The sequence below is a fragment of the Acanthisitta chloris genome, unplaced genomic scaffold, assembly GCF_000695815.1.
Source record: "Acanthisitta chloris isolate BGI_N310 unplaced genomic scaffold, ASM69581v1 scaffold11278, whole genome shotgun sequence".
In the NCBI taxonomy this organism is placed as follows: Eukaryota; Metazoa; Chordata; class Aves; order Passeriformes; family Acanthisittidae; genus Acanthisitta; species Acanthisitta chloris.
The window spans coordinates 46,627-65,112 of record NW_008685398.1 but is presented as its reverse complement, the minus strand read 5'-3'; the positions used below and the strand labels follow the sequence as shown (position 1 = coordinate 65,112).

The window sequence follows — 18,486 nt, the reverse complement described above, 5'->3', positions numbered from 1 at the left end:
TCTGTATGGATCAGGAGCTCTTTCCCGTTTCACACGTGATGAAAACACGAGGTTGTTGCATAGCAGCCTGTCCTAATGTTTATGTATTTGTGCTTTTACAGCTAGAAACAGTATGTTTTAGGACAGCACATGCATTGGCAGGGACATCTATTTCTGGAGAGGAAACAGAACTACTACATTAGCAATTCACTTCAAATTCTGCTTCTTTTTTCCTTTCAGACTGATATTGTTTAGAGTTTGCATAATAGGATCAAGATGTTGGTTTCAACCTCTATAAATGCCACAGTTCTCAAGCTGTGATGGGGTTCTCTGAGGCACTGTGACTTCAAGCTACTGTGGTTCTTCATGGCATCACTGAGCATCTTCCCTACTTTTCTCATAATTGTGTTGCCCTTTAGCTCATGACACTAAACAGGTGTGATGACTCATTGATTCTGCAAAGACAGAATTTTTGGAGACACTCTCAATAATGTGCTGGTGGTACAACACAAATATGGATGTTTTTTAGCATTAGATTGAAACAGTTGATTGGTTAGTTTTAAATTACATTCAAGATGAATGTAATTACTCAAACCTCATCTATGTGGCATGATTGCTGCAAGCACCACCATAGTGTGGGATTGCCTGGATAACTTTCTTTGCCCAATACAGAACACTGCATTACTTAAATTTAGACCATCATTGGTGAGCATAGGGTTACAGAGTGTGAGGACAGAGCTATGCAAGGGAGTCCTCTTACCTTACATTAATTGTGAGAGGAAGGAAAATGAGCATTTAAAACATCCAATAATCTGCTAAAGGGGGAATATAAAAATAACTACATTAACACAAGTCCTTCAGTTATTAGGAATTATTCATGTTGCTATTTTTTCTGTTCTTTAATACTGTGCATGGGGTTATGTCTTTACACTCAGGCTCTATGTTGGTCAAGTGCTCTATTAATGATGATAAATGTTACTTAAGTGCCTCAATGAGACAAATACCTTCCTGAGTCCTTCCAGAAGTGCACCAGCATGAGGATTGCCCACCCTGCAGCCATTGAAATACTTCTGCTAGATTAAAATCAAATTGTAGCTTCATTCCATGTTATTTCTGTTGTTTTCCCAGTGCATTTGCCTCCTCCTTGTGCTGCAAGTCTATTTGAAGTTACTACGGCAACCTGTCACCATCTGCTATTATAAAGTGTGCTGGGGTTTAGTTGCTAGGTGTTGAAGTTTGTCATCTTACTCATATGACCCTGATGTTCTTCAGCTATTTCTTTTCCTGTAAATGTTGCATCCACAGCTAATCTGCACCTGTACAGCAGTGGAAGAGATTCCGCATTCTTCCTGCTTGACCTTAGGAAACCTTAATTGTTTTACAGAATAAATCTGTTATTGCTTTTGATGTACTTTGTACGTGCTCAACCGAAACAGCATTTCTTCTTTGCAGTGTTTATACTAAAGCCAGCATTTTACTTCATTTCAATGTGATATTCATGGTGGGTTTCTTAAGTGGACAGAGCATTTGAACGCTTCCCGAGACATTTTCTCCTCTGTCTCATTTTCATTTGACTACCCATTTCCTCATGTTCCTGCTCCTGACAGAAGTGCAGTGTTCATACTATCACTTTCCTTATTTCTTTACACATTTTTTGAAAACCTGTCAGAAAACTGGTTAATTAAAAAAACAGAATGCAGTCTTGTTTCTGTTCCAGGTTCATGTTTAAATGGCAACAAATGTTTTTAAGTTGGAAAACATACTTTGTTAGATCTCTTCAGAGTAGTGTAGTCAGAGTTATTTCTGGGTCTTTTTCTGTTCATATTGTGTCAGCAGTCAAGTGTTTACTTTGATATATTTATTTTGTTATACATTTGACCTAGTTCTGATCAACGTTTTCTGCTGTAATTCACAGGATAAATCCTAACAAGCCTAAGCACAGCTAAAATGACTTGTCAGGATTCTACCTGAACTTTATCTTCTCTGCCGCAACCTCTTTTATACTATTCAATCCCTATATACAGTGTTTGACTTAATGAAATAAGTTTTTTAATTGTAAACATTACACTAGGGTGTGATTCTGACTTTCTTCTGTGAGCATGCAGTCTGCAGCCAAAGTGTGAGAGATCAGTCTGCTGCAGAACTTGCTGTATTTCCAAGCAGTTGATGCTCTTTGCACATTCCAGCAAGAGGCACTTAAACCTCATAGGAGAATTTCAGGGAATACATAGAGATATTTGCAGATCTGATCACAGCTGTGTATAGCCCTACATTATCTGTAAGTTCTGGCCGTGAGAATGGCAATGCTGGGAGTGATTACTTGAGAGATCCGAGGCTGCTCCTGAGAAGTGAATCTTTATCACTGGCATTTAGGGATTAGGAGGGAGGGGCAAGCTTTTAACCTATAAAGAAGCCAGCAGATGATTTCTGATAGCTGAGATTGCTGGCAAGAAAATGATTAAAGATCAAACAGTATTTGTGTATTTCCCTGCTTTACAGTTACATGGAAATAATGAAGTTTTTTGTAGCAAACCAGATTTAGTGTCACCTTTTGTATATATCATTCAGTCCCACTGATGTGAATTTGACAGGTTTGGTGCGAGGTACTGGCCCCAATATGTGATCTTTGCTTATGGCTCTTTTCAAGGCATAGCTCTATTAATTTTAAAATCATCATACACAGCCACTAAGAATAGGCATTCGTGCTCTACCATAATCACAGATCTAGCAAGAAACATTTTTCAAAGTTGGTTTTAACAAAAGAAATAACCTTCTTAAAGTCTTTATGCCTTTAAGCAACATAATACATCTATTCAATGCTTGTGAAGAAACGCTTATTTCAGAGATTATTTCACCTAGTCTAGAAAGGCATTCTGTGGTGAATGCTTAACTACTAAAAATACAAGCAGCTTTCCATGTCAATTCTCTAACTTCTGTCAGTAATCTTTTTTCAAAATCAAGACACGAGAAGAAAACCCCCACACGTTTTCAGTACAGAATCCTTTGCAATTCATTACTCCTTTCAGCTATGCATTTAACATCCCAGAAAATATTTGGCTGATCCAGAACTGTACAAGTGAACTACTACTGCAGGAAATCCAGCATTTCTTTTTAGAAGAGCATCAGTACCCGAGAACACACGGTTTCTTACCTGAACGCTTTTGGTTTGCCTGCAGAAAATGTGTCTTCTTAGCCTTAAAAAGTAGGCAAGGCTCTCACTGGCACTAATGTTTCTCCGGTCGAAGGTATGATAGGTCCTTTAGATTGTAATTTTCACTGTTTGTATGCAAGAAGTGTGCTGGGTCTGCTCACGTAGGAATAAATAAATAAAAAAGAGGCAGCAGGAACGGAACAGCAGCTCTCGCAGGGAAGTGCCAGACCTCTAGTGGCCACAGCCTGCAGTCGAGGAAGGAAGAAAGAAGGTTTCCCCCTCCTCGGAGTGGGGATGGAAATGGTTGGGAGCGACACAGTACAGAGACTTCGGGAGTGTGTACCTTTGCCTTTGCGAGGCAACAGATGCACAGAGTGAATCAGAGTTAAACAGAGAATCTGAGCAGCACCAGGTGGAAATCAAATTCTGCTCAGAGGGGCTGGTGAGTCCCCCGTACCACTTCCGAGCCGGCAGGATGAAAAGGGTCAAGGAAACCTAAAAAATTGCTTCGCGTGCTTAGCAACTTCATTGGGGAGTGTGTACCTTTGCCTTTGCGAGGCAACAGATGCACAGAGTGAATCAGAGTTAAACAGAGAATCTGAGCAGCACCAGGTGGAAATCAAATTCTGCTCAGAGGGGCTGGTGAGTCCCCCGTACCACTTCCGAGCCGGCAGGATGAAAAGGGTCAAGGAAACCTAAAAAATTGCTTCGCGTGCTTAGCAACTTCATTGCTTCATTGTAGGGTCAAGGAAACCTAAAAAATTGCTTTGCGTGCTTAGCAACTTCATTGTATCTCATTTTAATAGAATCAAAGCGCTTAAATCAGGTTCACTTTGAAAACAGTCATTAGAACTTCAGCAAATGAAAAGGCATCGATAAAAAGGATTTGTCACTGTCTTAAAGGAAAACTGCAAATCATTAAGCCTCACAATTATTGCTTGGGAGGGAAATGTCTTTGTGACTTTCAGTAAATTGCAGTGAATATTTAGGATTAGAAATTGTATTAATAGCCTGCAGCATTTTGACCCTAGGAATTGAGTAAAATACTTTCGGGGAAGTTTGAAAAAAGTTTTGACATATGAAGGTCATAGTAATCTATAGAAGTCTAAGAGTTCTATAATAGCTGCTTAAACACCTGCATAATATAAAGATAGCATTTCTTGCACTGTTTCTTCCTGTGAATAGCCTGTTCCTAGAATGAATAGACAATTTTGATTCTAACATGTTTTCTTCCCATGAATTCCCAATGGAAGAATCCTAAGCACTACCAGATGCCTTTTAGGACGCTCCAGGTGATACTGAGTTGTACTTCATTATATATAAAGTTTTCTTGTCACAATGTGTGTTCCCATGCCGCATCTCATAAAAGTGCCTGCTCCATACCAGGGTAACTTTTGAATCATCCCTTTCGAGTTCTTAGTATGTTTCTTTCACCTGGGTTTGCAAAAGCTTGAGCATTATTTATTTTTTGTATGCCTGAAAGGGTTTATCAGGCATTTTGAGCATTTAAACTTTAGAAAGAATGTGATTCCTTAATCTGCACGTGTTGATTTCTGTCTGGTTTGCTTTCAGAGCCATTTTGTGGCATGCATGACAGCAATCCTCAACCAGATGAATGATCAGCATTATTCGGTGTATATTGAAACTTTTCAGACAAGTTCAGATCTAGTGGTGAGTACTGAGTAGTCATGGAGGTAATAAATAATTTTAAATATTTGGTTTCCTATGGAAAATCACTAGTATTGCTTTGGAGTACAGTCTTCCTAGAATTAATTCTGTTTCTGTACATTTTCTGCCTCTATGTCATTGTGTTGCCTCCCTCTTCTAATGGTGTCATTGGACAATGCTGTAACCAGAAATTTGGAAAGACACAAATGTCTCTGCTGTTGACACTGGCACAGAGGTGTGAGATAATGTTCAATAACAAGTAATCGGATATTTATGTTATACTGTTTTGAGGAGAAAAAAAAGCTCCCTACAAACCCAACAAAACTCCCAACAAAACCAATCCTCAACTAGTTTGAACTCTCCCTCCCTACTTCATATATGGTGACCCATTTCCATTTATCATTTTTACTGTTGAGTCTACTTCTGCTTAAGCTTGTATGCTAAATGCAGTCAATGCCTATTTCTTGCAATGCATCCTTTTATGCTCATTGTTTCTGGCATAATTCACTGATACTTGCAATATATTCTAGTTTGTGCCAGTGGTCACTGTGTTCTAGAAAGTTCCCATAGTCCTATGTCTGTCCTTTTATACTCCTGATACAGCTCTCAGGTAAGTCAGGGTATTGGCAAAGGAACCATCTACAGTTTGTCTGTGGAGGTAATATTTTCAGTTGCTTAAAACTGACCTTTTTCAAATCTTGGGTAGCTTTTTCAATTCTTCATGTGCTTTAATTTACTTGAAATTGTAACAGTATTTTAACATAATTTCAACTTTAAAGCAGATCAGGTGCATGGTCCTACAAATTTTAGTAGTCCTTAAACTACTTCAACAGCGCTGGGGAGAGGGGTGTGGGGTGGGAAAGGCATCAATAAATTCAGTGGGTTTGCTGCTTTTAAAGGCATTGGTTTGTTGTCTTCTCATTTTTCTCCATGCCATAACTATATGTCAGTGAAGATGACAAATACCTGTTTTCAAATAATGCTGTCGAGAGCTATTGTTCACATGGTTCTCTAAGTAATATGACAAGAAAAAGGACAATCTTCACAGAGAGCTTCTTGTGAGGGTTTGGTAATAGGTGATGACAGCGTGCTAGTCTCACAGACTGCCAGGTGACCTGCTCAGAAGTTCAAGGGTAAAACCACATATATGTGCTGTATATGAAATAGGTCTGAACTGATATATTCATTTTATTTAAGTTCATTACACAGTGATCTCTAAATATGTCTAGGAAGAGGAGCAAAGGGGTTTTTGTTTGAAAAATTTCTGTCAGCGCCTTCAGTTTTTAATTTAGAATGCTAAACACGCTAAATGGACTAAATAGATTAAAAAACTCCTGTATTTTTCCAATCTGTCAGTTCTTTATGCATAGTGAGGCTGTTTGGCTAATTCATAAAATCTGAACAACTTTACTCCAAGGTGCTACAACTTCTTCTTCCATTCATTTATGCCTAATATTTCCTTCAGATCCCAAGGTAATCACTTCAATGGAATAGCTTTTAGCTTTCATTTGGAATTTGAGACTGCTGCTTTCCAGGACTTCAGTTCCAATCCTGGGCTTACTGATATCACCAGGCATTCTTCTATTGCCTACAGTGGGAGCAAAGTGGAGCCCTCCAGCTTAGTTCATTAATCACAGCAGATAAACTTCAAACTGTGTGTTCCACAGCCACAGACTGACTGCATTTTGTTGTTCTAGGACTTCTTGATGGAAACATTCATTATGTTCAAAGACCTCATTGGGAAGAACGTTTACCCTTCGGACTGGATGGCAATGAGCATGGTGCAGAACAGGTAAAACAGGGCTGGAGGATCAGTGCTCATGTTCCATGTGCTTCTGGAAAGTGACTCCTTTCATATCTTACAAGGAGTTTTGCAGTACAGTTTAAGATGATTCTATCATTCTGGTTTGGGAACCTCCAAGAAGGTAATCTGAAATAATGAACTGTCAATCCATTAAATACCAGCCTGCTGTGTTTTAAGTCCACTTACTTAGAGAAAATAAATTGTATCTAACAGTAAAGTGGAAGTACATAGTTGGTCTTCAAATTGACAGTCAACACAAGCCAAACTGTCAAAGGATGGTTGAGTCTTAAATGTAGAATTTCTGCACAGGATTGTGATGCCCTTACTAATACATCAGCAAATTCATTGTAATGCTAAAGTTATCAAATATCTGAACTGATATGGATTGCTAAAAGGTCTGATGATAAAGATCAGATCTTTCAGCACAACACACTTTGTAGGAGGAGGTTGCTTACTGTATGTGAGGATTTATCTCCTAATAACTGTTCCTAGCCATTCTGAGGGACTGACTTTTTGCTTTATGTGCCTGTGTCTCTAGCCTATAACAAAGAAAGGGAGAGTTGGACTGAGAATGCCAAGTAAAACACATGGCTGCTCTAAACAATTGGTTCAATTTGTTTATTTGTGGAACTAGCAGGTGAGGAAAAATTTCCTTAAAATCTGAACATACAGAAATTTTACAGGCATGTAGTAGACATTGAACAGCCAAATAGCCATGAGCATGTTACCCCCTTGTGGGTTGGGTTTGTTTTTTTTTACCATGTGCTGGACATTCTCTTCATACTTAGTGGAAATCATGGTTAAAAGTCTCACTGAAAGGGATCTGGATGTGGGGGAAAAAATCACTTCATTCACATTTTTTAATTTCTTTGGATGTTCCCTTTATGGCTGAACATGTTGCTTCCTGTCCTCAAAGAAACTGAATTTAGTTGCTGGCTTGGATTACGAAGTGAGTACACTGGACAGTTTGGTCCAGAAAGGCTTTTTTGCCCTAAGCCTTATCCTGCCTTGGACAAGCCAAACCCAAATATTTAAAGGAAAAAATCAGCATAAAAAAAAAGTTTAGAAGCTAATTAACAGTGCTTCTGTAAACACACTGCTTACCTAAATGACTTGGCACTGTTTAGACTCCTTGATTATGTTGCTCTTCTCAGGAATGCATAAGTAAATGAGTTATTGATCTTGCTTTCATGTCTTAATTTTATGTTATATCAACAACTGGGAGGGGGATTTTTATCAGTCTTTATAGAAATTTGGTTTTGGTTTTTACTTTGTTCTTTTGAGGGAACGGATATTCTATGGAATAAATTGAAGACTAATTTAGATTTCTAGATTTGTCTTGTTAACATTCTTTCCTCCTCCAAACCAGTGAAGTAGCAGATAAAAAGTCACAAGGGATCAGGCTTGGGTCTTTTAAAATAACAATGAGAGAAGAAAAGAAAATTTAATAACCCCAACAAACCAAGCGCAAAAAGCTTCAGCACAGTTCAGGTGTGCACTGTTAATTCCCCTGTGGTGAGCAGGATGCTCCATGTGGGACTTTTTACACCCTGAAGGAGGTGTTTTACTTCGAGTCTGCCTTTCCTACATTTGCAAAAAGCTTAGCTGGGGCTGTGGGACAGATCTGTTGCATAACCTAGCCAGTGGCAGGATGTAGCTGGCACTTGTGCCCTAGGGGCATTCAGCAAAGCCTCTCGGTCTCCCCTGCAGGATCTCTTGTAGCCTGCAAGGGAAGTCATCATTGGAGGAGGTTTGCTCTAGGGTGTACTGCAGCACAGAGGTGTAAAATTAGAGTACACCTACAGAGAGGCAGACGAAAGGGAAGTCCTGTAGATTTGGTTCTGTTTGCTGAGCAGCCCACTCAAATTACTGTTGTGTGCAACTAAAGGCAATGCATGAATAACATCAGGGATGTTTCAACTAAAATTTAGATGTCTGGCATAGATAAGGGGGAAAGAATGAGAGAATGACTTCTTACAGGGTGCAAAGGAATGGACCCCTTGTCTAGGGGAAAGTGTGATGGGTGAGTTGAAAGAATGGGAGCAAAAGCTTAATCTACTAAACTTAGTCAAGCTTTACCTGTATCAGGATGTGATGAGTTAATTCAAATGACTTTAAATCACTGCTGTTTGTTTCCAAAGCATGCTCTGATTGCCAAAGCCCATTTGAAGGAGGCAGAGGCTAGTCCCACTGGACTGGGAGTATTCAATGAGCAACAGAGAATGAACCAGGGGAATGAAATACCTTTTATCAGTTTGATTTTTTTCCCCCTTCCATTAACAACAAGATGGGAAGAACACTTATTTTTGTGTGTGTGTGGGATGCTAGGTGGGGTAGAACACTTTGTGAAATAGTAATATCATCATTGAGGTCATGAGGATATAATATCCAAGTTCTTTTTGTGATCCTCCATGGAAGACTTAATTAACTTTTGTTCTAATTAAGGTTGCTTACTACACACTTCTTATTATTTGCTACTGCTTGTATGTGCACTTTATTCCACTCATGACATTTAGATATTGGCTATTAGCTTATTAAAAGCAGTAATTCCTAGGTACATGGCATTCGTGGGGAAATGCTTTGCTAGTATAGGTAAAACTATGTAGTCTGTTTATCTCTCAGCTGTTCATAATTTTAATTTAGAGGTATGTAATTTCTCCCAGGAAATTCATGTACCTTATTGCTACCATGAAGCACACAGAGTCAGACTCACTGAGTAAAACGATGGTTAGTGGGGTGAGCAACTACAGGGAAAATATTCCCATCCCTTCCCTCTGTTCCTCTGGGCTTTCAAATGGTAATTGCTTACACAGAATCTGAAAGTATTTGATCTTATCTCAATTAGTACCTGGGATCAGTTTGGTTGGTGTCCAGCCTGAAGTGGCTTAGGAAGCACCTGGATTATTTGTGTGCCCGTTTGAGTTGTTTTGGATCCTTGTCCACAATATATATAGGTATTTTAAAGGAATCAGTGTTTTTCCCAGAACATTTCAAGGTCAGATCCTATTTGCTGAAAATCTCTTGCAAGATAACACTGTAGAGTATTTTCTAACATCAGGAGTTTGGCTTTTTGTTTTCATTACCTGTGTATCTGAGTGTTTTCAGACATCTGTCAGAGTCAAGTCTTCCCCAGCACTTTTAAAGTCTAACTTGAAAGGTTTAGCACTGCAGGTATTTGGAAAAAGAGCTGGAATTGTTGTCAATTTTCTTTCATTATACATACTAAAAATAGCTGCTTACTTGCTGATGAACTGCTTTGTAACACTCTTGAGACCTGGTTCTCATGTAGCTCCCATGTTGGAGCAGCATTATTAATTCAGCAAAACTCACTGTGGCTTCAAATCAGTGTCACCTGCATCCCCAGGTACCTCACCAGCTCTCAGACTGCCAGAGATGCACATCCTCTTGGTATCATTAGGTCCTGGCCAGGCAGCAAAGTGAGACAGAATAAGTTCCTGTCTGGTGCCTAGCAAGGGACTGCAGGGATTTCTGTTTAAGAACAGGACAGTAGGGATTCCAGGCCTGGGTTTTGTTGTTTGGGTTTTTTTTTCATAGATTATCTGTGAGTGGCTCTGTGAAACATGACTTCTGAAAAAGATGTTTTCTATGCTATACATGTGCATGTCTCTGAATACTGCCTTTGAATAGAAACCCTTCCCTGTAAGTGCTGAATGCCAGGTTGGATGGGGCTTGGAACAACCTGGTCTAGTGGAAGATGTCCCTGCTCATGGCAAGGGCTTGGAACAAGATGAGTTTCAAGGTCCTTTCCAGCCCAAACCATTCTGTGATTCTGTGATCTCAAGTTGGAAGGAAGAAAAACCTCAAATCAATTAAAATATTAGAACTGCTTCTCAGTCTTCCATTTATCTGTAGGTAGAAATTGAAGCTTGCCATATTCCTGAAAAAAACCCAACCAAAACAAACTACCCCCAAACAAGTAGTTTAGGTTAGTTTTACTTTTGTTTTTCAAAGACATATCAGAAGATAAAGCTCATTTATGTAACTAAGGTTGGATGATGGTGTTACTTTTTATTTTGTACAAGTAAGGCAGAATTTAGAAGGCTGATCTGCTGTAGACAACTCTTTTGTTTGTTCTCATCTTCCTCTGCAACTTTTGACTGACCTAAGCATCCCTGATAGAAGTACAGTTGTTTGTATAAAGACTTGAATTTTCAGAGGGGCAGAACACATTTACACACAGGCTTGTGGCATATTGCAGACCTTTGGAATTTTAATGTATGAACAAATATTTTAAGCAACAGGCATAAATGTCTAAGGAAATATTCCTTTATGCACACTTGCACAAAAGGGTAAATGAAGTATTATAACAAGTTCAAACAGTTTGTGCTGTTCAGTCATTGCTTTAACTGTGTATTAGTAACAGGATGTATCCCTGGAGAGTTTGGTTTTCTGAGAGACAAAAAATGTCCTTGCTGAAATGCAGTTTTCCTGTTAACAAAAAGTCCCTTTCAGAGAGGAATTTATTTCTTCATTGTTTTCCACATTGGGTTATTTGGTATACAGTGCCTCAGTGCTCCCAAATTTGTGTCTCCTTTCCATTCAGTTCAGGTTACTCTGTTTCCTCATTGTCTTTCTCAGTCTCTACAAACATCAGTGCTTGTAATTGAACAAATGGCATAAGGTTAGTCCTGGCAAAATGGAATAAGGCAGATAAAGGAAGAGGCAGTTGTTTCACTGTGGGCTGCAAATTTACTCCCACGGAGAGTTGCACTTCCAGCTGTGGCCGATGTGTCTGACTGAGTCAGTTAATGCTTTGCTGTCAGCTCGAAGCCTAGCAGAGAGCGACACTTCCATCTGCAGGTGTTTGACTCTGCCTATGCCTGATGTAACTCTGTTTTTCCATCACTTGAATCTTTCTAGCACCAAAACACTACAAGATGCTTATTCTGCACCAGCTCTGCATGTTGCTCATTGTTATCCATGTTGGGGAATTATCTGCTTACCAAGAATCTAAACACTTAATTATGTAGTGGCTGCAGCAGATAATCGGCTCAGCAAGGGAGGCTGTTGCACACCGTGGTGGTGGCACACAGTGGATGCCTGTTAGGTTTTGACTGCAGTCATTTATTTAGTCTTTTATCTAAAATGCAGAGAGAAAACATGCTGTGAGATACCCCATTCCCACTCCTACTGCAGAGTATCTCATCTTTCCTGACACCAACTTGCTAGGATGCTCCTAGACTATGAGGTCTCTGAACTAAAAGTGAAGTCTTCAGTGGAGAGAACAACTCAACACAAAAATCCACCTTGGTAATCTGATGTTCTCACAAAGTCAGTAAGATGAACTGTTACTTTCCCAGATATGTCTTTGACTTGCATACAGAAACCCCTAAGGTTCTTTGCTATGTGGCCTGTTATAAGATATTTTTGTACATTTTCAAGTATTTTCACTTTAATGAAACATCTTGGGGATTAAGACAACGAGGAGTATTTCCCTCTCTGTAGAACATATGTGCAAATGAGTAAAAATGTAATGAAGAGATTACCCACACAAACTGTTCTAAATATGTCACTATGGAAAAGACTAAAAATTCAGTATTCATAGTTTTCATCAGTTGTAAATGCAGTTGAGAATTTTCTGTGTTCCCTTTTTGGACTAATTTTGACCAGCACTTGATATCATAGAGATAAAATATATTTTTTTTCCTCTTATTTAACATTATTTTGAACAGTTATTTTCATCTTTTTAAACAGCAGCATCACAAAATAACCCTGCTGGTGTATTATGCATTTGCTGCATAATCATCTCTTTTAAAAGTCATATTCTGCTGGTTCAATGCAACCTCCTGTGTATCAGTATAGTTTGGGCTGTGAAGTGGTAAGATCAAGTGAGCAGCAATTAGGCAAGAGGCAGATGCATAGGTGTCTGTACCTGTAAGTACAGATTATGTTCTTAGCTTCAGAAGAAGCTTGCACGCACAGAAATCATGTATTCTAGACAGAAGTTGCTCTGTCACTGTATCTTTTCAACAAAAATATCTGAAAAAGCAGATGCATGTGCTGTGTTGAACTATAATGCAGCTATAGTGAAGGGATTTTGAATATCAAAAGCTTATGTAACAGGGGCAAGGGAAAGCAAAGCCCAAATTGCATTTTACGTTAAAGTTTTATAGTGAGATTATGAATAAAATACAGAGCTGCTGGGGGGGGAATGAAGAGAGAGAGGTTGGTTATCACACTAATTTCATGTATTCCTCCAATTTCAGTCCTTTGATTAGTGGAATAATAAAAGTATTTTTAGAAATAGTACCTAGAAACATCCATGAAAATCTGTTTACCAAAGTATCACCTCTGCACCACTCTTAGATATATAGAAATGAAAACTAAGTGATATGTACCAATACTACAGTAAGGGTGAATTAGTGTCAGCACGTGAAAACAGAAAATCAGTGGAAGAATGGGGAAGTGGAAGAGTGGAGAAATAACTTTACAATATCAATTAAAACTTCCTTCAAAAGTGAAGGCCATGGGAGCTCATTAGTATGTGACATCCTGATATAACCACATTAAGCCATTACACTCATCTTTAAGAACTGGGTTTCAGCTTTGTGTCTTATTCCCAGACTTGATCTAGCACCAAAGACAGCGTGTGATTTTTAATTTTTTTCTCTAATTCAGAATATTTCTACTATGCAAACAGTTGGCTGTAATGCACACAAAAGCAAGGGAAGCTGACATGAGAAGAAACTCACAATATTTCCTGAAAGTACCTTTCAAGCTAAGTTACTTGGAGCCCATTCTTACAGCTTTTCGTATGCTTTGTTTTCAAGCTATGAAGTTTCTTCATGCAAAACATCACATTTTTCAGGAGTTTGACATAAATGTGTACCTAAGATGCAGTTTTGAAAATGTATTTTGGTTCCTAAGTCGGAGCTAAGCAGTCTTTGAAGCATGCTTTAGGTAGATGCTGAAGGCAAAGCTGCACACAAAGAACCTGTGGGCCAAGTCAAGAGATCCCACATGGAAACTTTGCTTGTATAGCACAAAGCCTCTGCACATTCCTGGTCTTTCTCTTGGAGTTCATTAGTGCTGCTGTCACATTAATTCTGACACATTATAGCATGCAGTATTTTGGATGCTTGGCATCCAAAGGTAAATTTTCAAACAATGCTAATAAGGAAAATGAATTGTACATAACAAGCAATTTATAATTGAGACAAGAGCAGCCACTTTTCAACAGTTTTTTTCTGACCATGCTATTTGGTTAGGCTCTGGCTGCACATTGAAAAAGAGTTTAGGAAGATGTCAGTTGTTTAATCATTAGAATTCAATATGAATGGTACAAAGAATTATTCACTCTATAGTGATACTGAGTTGACACAAGGGAGAAATATGATAAAATTATACTCCTTTCTTTGCACCACTGGCCATGTTGTTCCAGTTACCATGGAAGTGGATTGTTTCCTAAGTGTTGCCATTATTGTGCTCTTCATAACTAGGTTTCATGTAGCCACAAGGTTTTTAAGTAGTGTTTCCATCTTGCATTGCCCTTCATTTCTAAATCAATGATTGCTTGCCATGATATTAGGAGACAATTTCTGCTGTTGCTTTGTAAAGATTTTTGTTATTTTTGCCTGTTTTCTTAGGCTTTCTCCTGTACTTTTTTGGTCCCTGAAACAGTATACATGTAATTTTTATGTCTCCTGTCCCACTCATTGCTTGTCTGATCTCTCTTTTGTGTATTTTGTATATTCCAGCATTAGTTTATAGCTGCTGATCACTATTTCAGTCCTTGACAGTTATTAGTTTTGGGGATTGGCTCTGACCCACTTTATGAGTCTCCTCATTATTTAAGGTGCCTTCTTTGGCTTGGCACACACTAAGGAAGAGGAAAGGTAACAGAAGCCTACAAAAGAATTATTTGACTACAGCTGCTTTTCCTTTGTGTTTGCTTTATGTTGAAATACCTATCAGGTGTTTTCTGCACGGCATTTTATGATGATGCTACTAATAAATCAACATAAATTATGTGGGATCCCTGCTCTGGATTTAATAGAGTTGTCACACTGGCCAAACCATGTCTATCAGAGCTCAGGAAGGATCTTCACAAATAATAGTCTGTGCATCTCCCAGGTATTGAAAGAACTCCCCTCATATTCCTCATCCACTCAGTAGAGGATTGACTGATGAAAGTGCTGATTGATCAGCTTTGGGGATGGCAGCAAACACCTGCCAAACAGAACTTAGTGTAACTCCTTCTGACTTGAGTTTGTGGACCAAACTTTCTGAAGAAAAGCACTTGGGTTTGTGGAAAGAAGTGGAGTTATAAAAACTGTCCATAACTTCATTGTTTTTCAGATGTGCTTTAAAATATATGCCAACATTTAAATGGTTTCTTTCAGTAGGAGTTTTCACAACAACACAGGAAATACTCTTTTAAACCTTATCTCTGTTTTTCTGTGTATCCAGTAGAAGTTTGTGCTTGATTAATTTTTTCCACCTGTCATTACAGCAGTGCAGTCACAGCTTTAGGAGACATAGCTAACATGAGTGTCAGTTGACACTCGTAAATTCCTAACTGACTTAATTCAGCCTTCACCTCAGAATCTGGGTTACTCATCTCAAAGCTGAAGCACTGAAATTGCAAATTTTAGAGTCCTGTGAACCTGAAAAGATATTGAAGAACATCTCGCTGCTGTTGGACCACTGCTTTAAAAGAACTCATGTGTAAGAGTGCGAGGCAAGGTATATTCATGAGTTGGGAAAGGTTTCTAATTCTGTATCTGATTCATTCCCCTTTCCCAAATACTTTTGTGGCCCCAGAAGTGTTCTATGTCTCAAACAAGGTGCAGGAAAACGATAGCTTTTACAAAGCCACCTCAGAAAAATAAGTGTGAATTTAAGGTTTTGGTTGGTTGTTTTTTTGAGGGTTTGGTTGTTTTTTTACTGTAATTATCTCTTTGTTTTATGCTGCAAGGAGCTGATGTACCAATTCTAACTAGTTTGCTAAAAATAACTTGGAGTTCCAGATCTGTGTTTTAGGTTTATCACCTATTTACACTTCAAAAGCAAGGGCAATGTGCAGACCTATTTTGCTCTTAAGCAAAGAGTCATCATCTTCTAAGGAAAAGCCTTGAAATCCTACTTTGATTAACATATTGTTTATGAATACAGAATTCTTTCCTTGCTCTGTCTCAGTCCCTCTGTTTTGTTTTGTTTGAGGGAGAATCGGTTTGAAATCAAATCTTTATCTTATGGTGACTTAGAAATTTTCAGGTTTGTGTGTCTTAAATTATTTCTGTATGTTAATTATGGTACTGTTCAGAACAGACATCTCAGTGTGTGAAACTAAGTACAATTGCACAGGATTCTATTCATTGGGCATTCTTTCAAGCCATAATATGTAAAATATTTCTCTGACAGTACAATAAAGTAAAGCAGCAGCAGCAGCAGGAAATTCAGAAGAAGAAAGGAAATAGGAGCAGGTGAACCATGGCAATTCTGTTGCCAAATTCTAAGCCCAAACCTTGCTTTTTTATACCCAGATTTAGCCCAGAGACTTTGGGCTATGAAGATCATCCATAAATCTTCATGCTCAAGGTTTTGGTATGAACTGTACGTAGAATACCCAGGAATTCAGGATATAGCATGGAAGCTATTGTGGGTAAAGGAATTTCAGCAATTTCAGATCACATTTATTTAAACTGATGAGAAATTAATTCCATATTGAATGACTATAGAAAAGTTATCATAATTAAATGCATGAAAGAACCTATTTGCAGCCCTATGCAATGATTACAATTAAAGGAAAATGTGATGAATGTTAAACATAAAAAACTTGGAATGACATTATCTGTGTGAGAGATGAAGACCCTGTCCTTTAGTGAGTCCATGTCAGGCTAAACTTGCAAAACAAAACTGTGCAGCAATCCCCAAGTTCAGAGGAGAGGTAAGGTCTGATGTTCTGTTACAGAAACAAGGGAAATTAAGTTATATTACACTGTGACAAGATAATCCCTTTCGGTAATTTTCCTCAATAATTTCTCCTGCAATCAGACAGTACATATTGTGCTCTCCTGGGCTGCTCTGGGGCTCTTACCACGTTCTTACCATCACTTTTCAAGCTGTATCTTCTCCATTATGTCAGTTATAATTGATAACGTTGTTATGAATAATCATGCAAGGAATGATGTGACTTCACCAATGAAATGACTTTATCTGTCTCCCCTTGGATCAATGTTTAATTCTCTAAATAGGAATATGATGTCATTAATAATTAAAATTATATTTTCTCATTTTCATCAGAATCTCAAGCAGCTTTATAAATACCTGTTTAGTTTCATACTTGTGGCTAGTTCATTAACGCCCCTTTTTGGTGAAAGGGGAGACTGAGGCATGTAGAAGTGAAATCATCGAGGCAGGACATATGGTATTGGCAGGAGCCAGGAATAGAATTCAAACCTACTGTCTAAGTGACTTCCAATGACAGGAATAGATACACCCTTTAGGCAAAATACAAATGCATGAAAATATTTGGAACTCGACAGCCTGGAAATATTGCATGCTTCCTGAAAATGTGTCATTCCAGTCTGTCAGATAAAAATATCTGTGAGAGTGAAAGGATATTCACAGAAGCTAGCTTACATATAATTACACTGTATAGAATCCTGTAAATATTTTCAATATTATCTGTGATTTCTACTGGGCAGTATTTTTCAGGTGTCCTTGAGGCTTTTGCTGTATAGCTAACTTTAAAACACAAGCCCTTCACAAAAATTTTAAAGTATGAAACACAAGAATATGCCCATATTATCAGAGATTTACTCTAATATATTTCATGTGTGTTCAAGTTATGATTGTTTCTACTGTATCTATATTTCCATGCTAAGACTAAAGTACCTAAAACTGTAGGATTTTTGTAATGCAAGACAAATGATCAGCACCATACCAGAGTCTGCCCAGAATATATAGGTGGCATATTTCACCATAGGTGCTGGGGTGGTGTGGAAAGGCACAGAATTTGGGTGGAGGAGCCCACTCCTACTCCAAGCAAAGACTTTGTGAGTGAAGGGAAGTGGTCCTCTCTGAGCAGCTGGAGCTGAAGAACTTGCTTACGTGAGTTGGCAAGAAATAGCCTTTGTAAACCAAAGGATCTAGAGCAATATGGAGCTACAGAAAAAAACATGATGCTAAAAAGGCATTGACCTAAAACTCTTGTTCGGAAGAGTAATGAGGATGGTGACACAGAATAACATGTGGGTGTCTGTGATTTTGCCTAGCTGTGTATTTTTTGGGGCTGCCTAAAGCAGACCACTCTTTTTAGAATCCTCTTTTTCTGCAACATCTTAAACTGTTTGTGTCAAGCGTCAGGCAGCTTTGAGGAGACAAATGTACCCATGTGAGCGGAGCGTTAGGGAAGAATGCATTTATTTTCCTGTGGGCAGTGTGGGACAGCTTGCAGTGGAAATCACATTTTCCAGAGCAAGGGTTGATCACATAAAAGCTGAAAAAGCAAGTACAATAGCCTGTGAAATGGCAGTGCATACACAGGGCAGTTGTGTGAGTGGACAGAGGTTGTTTAGAGGAGTGGTGATAGATAACCTGCACAGACAGTATTGAGCAAAATTAGATTTCTTGAACTCGAGGTGATTTGATGACACTCAGCTTTTCACAGATCAGCCCAGTAATTCAGCTAGCAAGATCAGCTGAGCTAGTGTTAGAAGATGAGATCAGAGTTTGCCCTGGACCATGGGGAGGAAGCTCAGCTGAATGTGTGGGATGATGCAGTGGAGTGACACAGCACCCTGAGAACTCCATTACCTCCCAGTGCCACAGTGACTGTCGTGTCCCTCTGATCACATTAACAAAAAGGAGTTGGCAAGATATGACACTATGTATAAATTACTTTATTTCCTTGATCACA

General features: G+C 38.7%; 1 protein-coding gene across 1 annotated transcript in view; it reads left to right on the top strand.

Annotated features, from left to right (window-relative positions):
- Window positions 1-3,206: 3,206 nt before the first annotated feature.
- LOC103807035 (dedicator of cytokinesis protein 2-like) overlaps window positions 3,207-18,486 on the top strand; it is a gene marked incomplete at its 3' end in the record, with an annotated part of 60,917 nt that continues 45,637 nt past the window's right edge. The window contains exons 1-3 of the mRNA XM_009079753.1: window positions 3,207-3,224; window positions 4,703-4,801; window positions 6,496-6,590. Coding sequence (XP_009078001.1) covers window positions 3,207-3,224; window positions 4,703-4,801; window positions 6,496-6,590 — 212 coding nt within the window. The remainder of the gene's footprint in view (window positions 3,225-4,702; window positions 4,802-6,495; window positions 6,591-18,486) is intronic.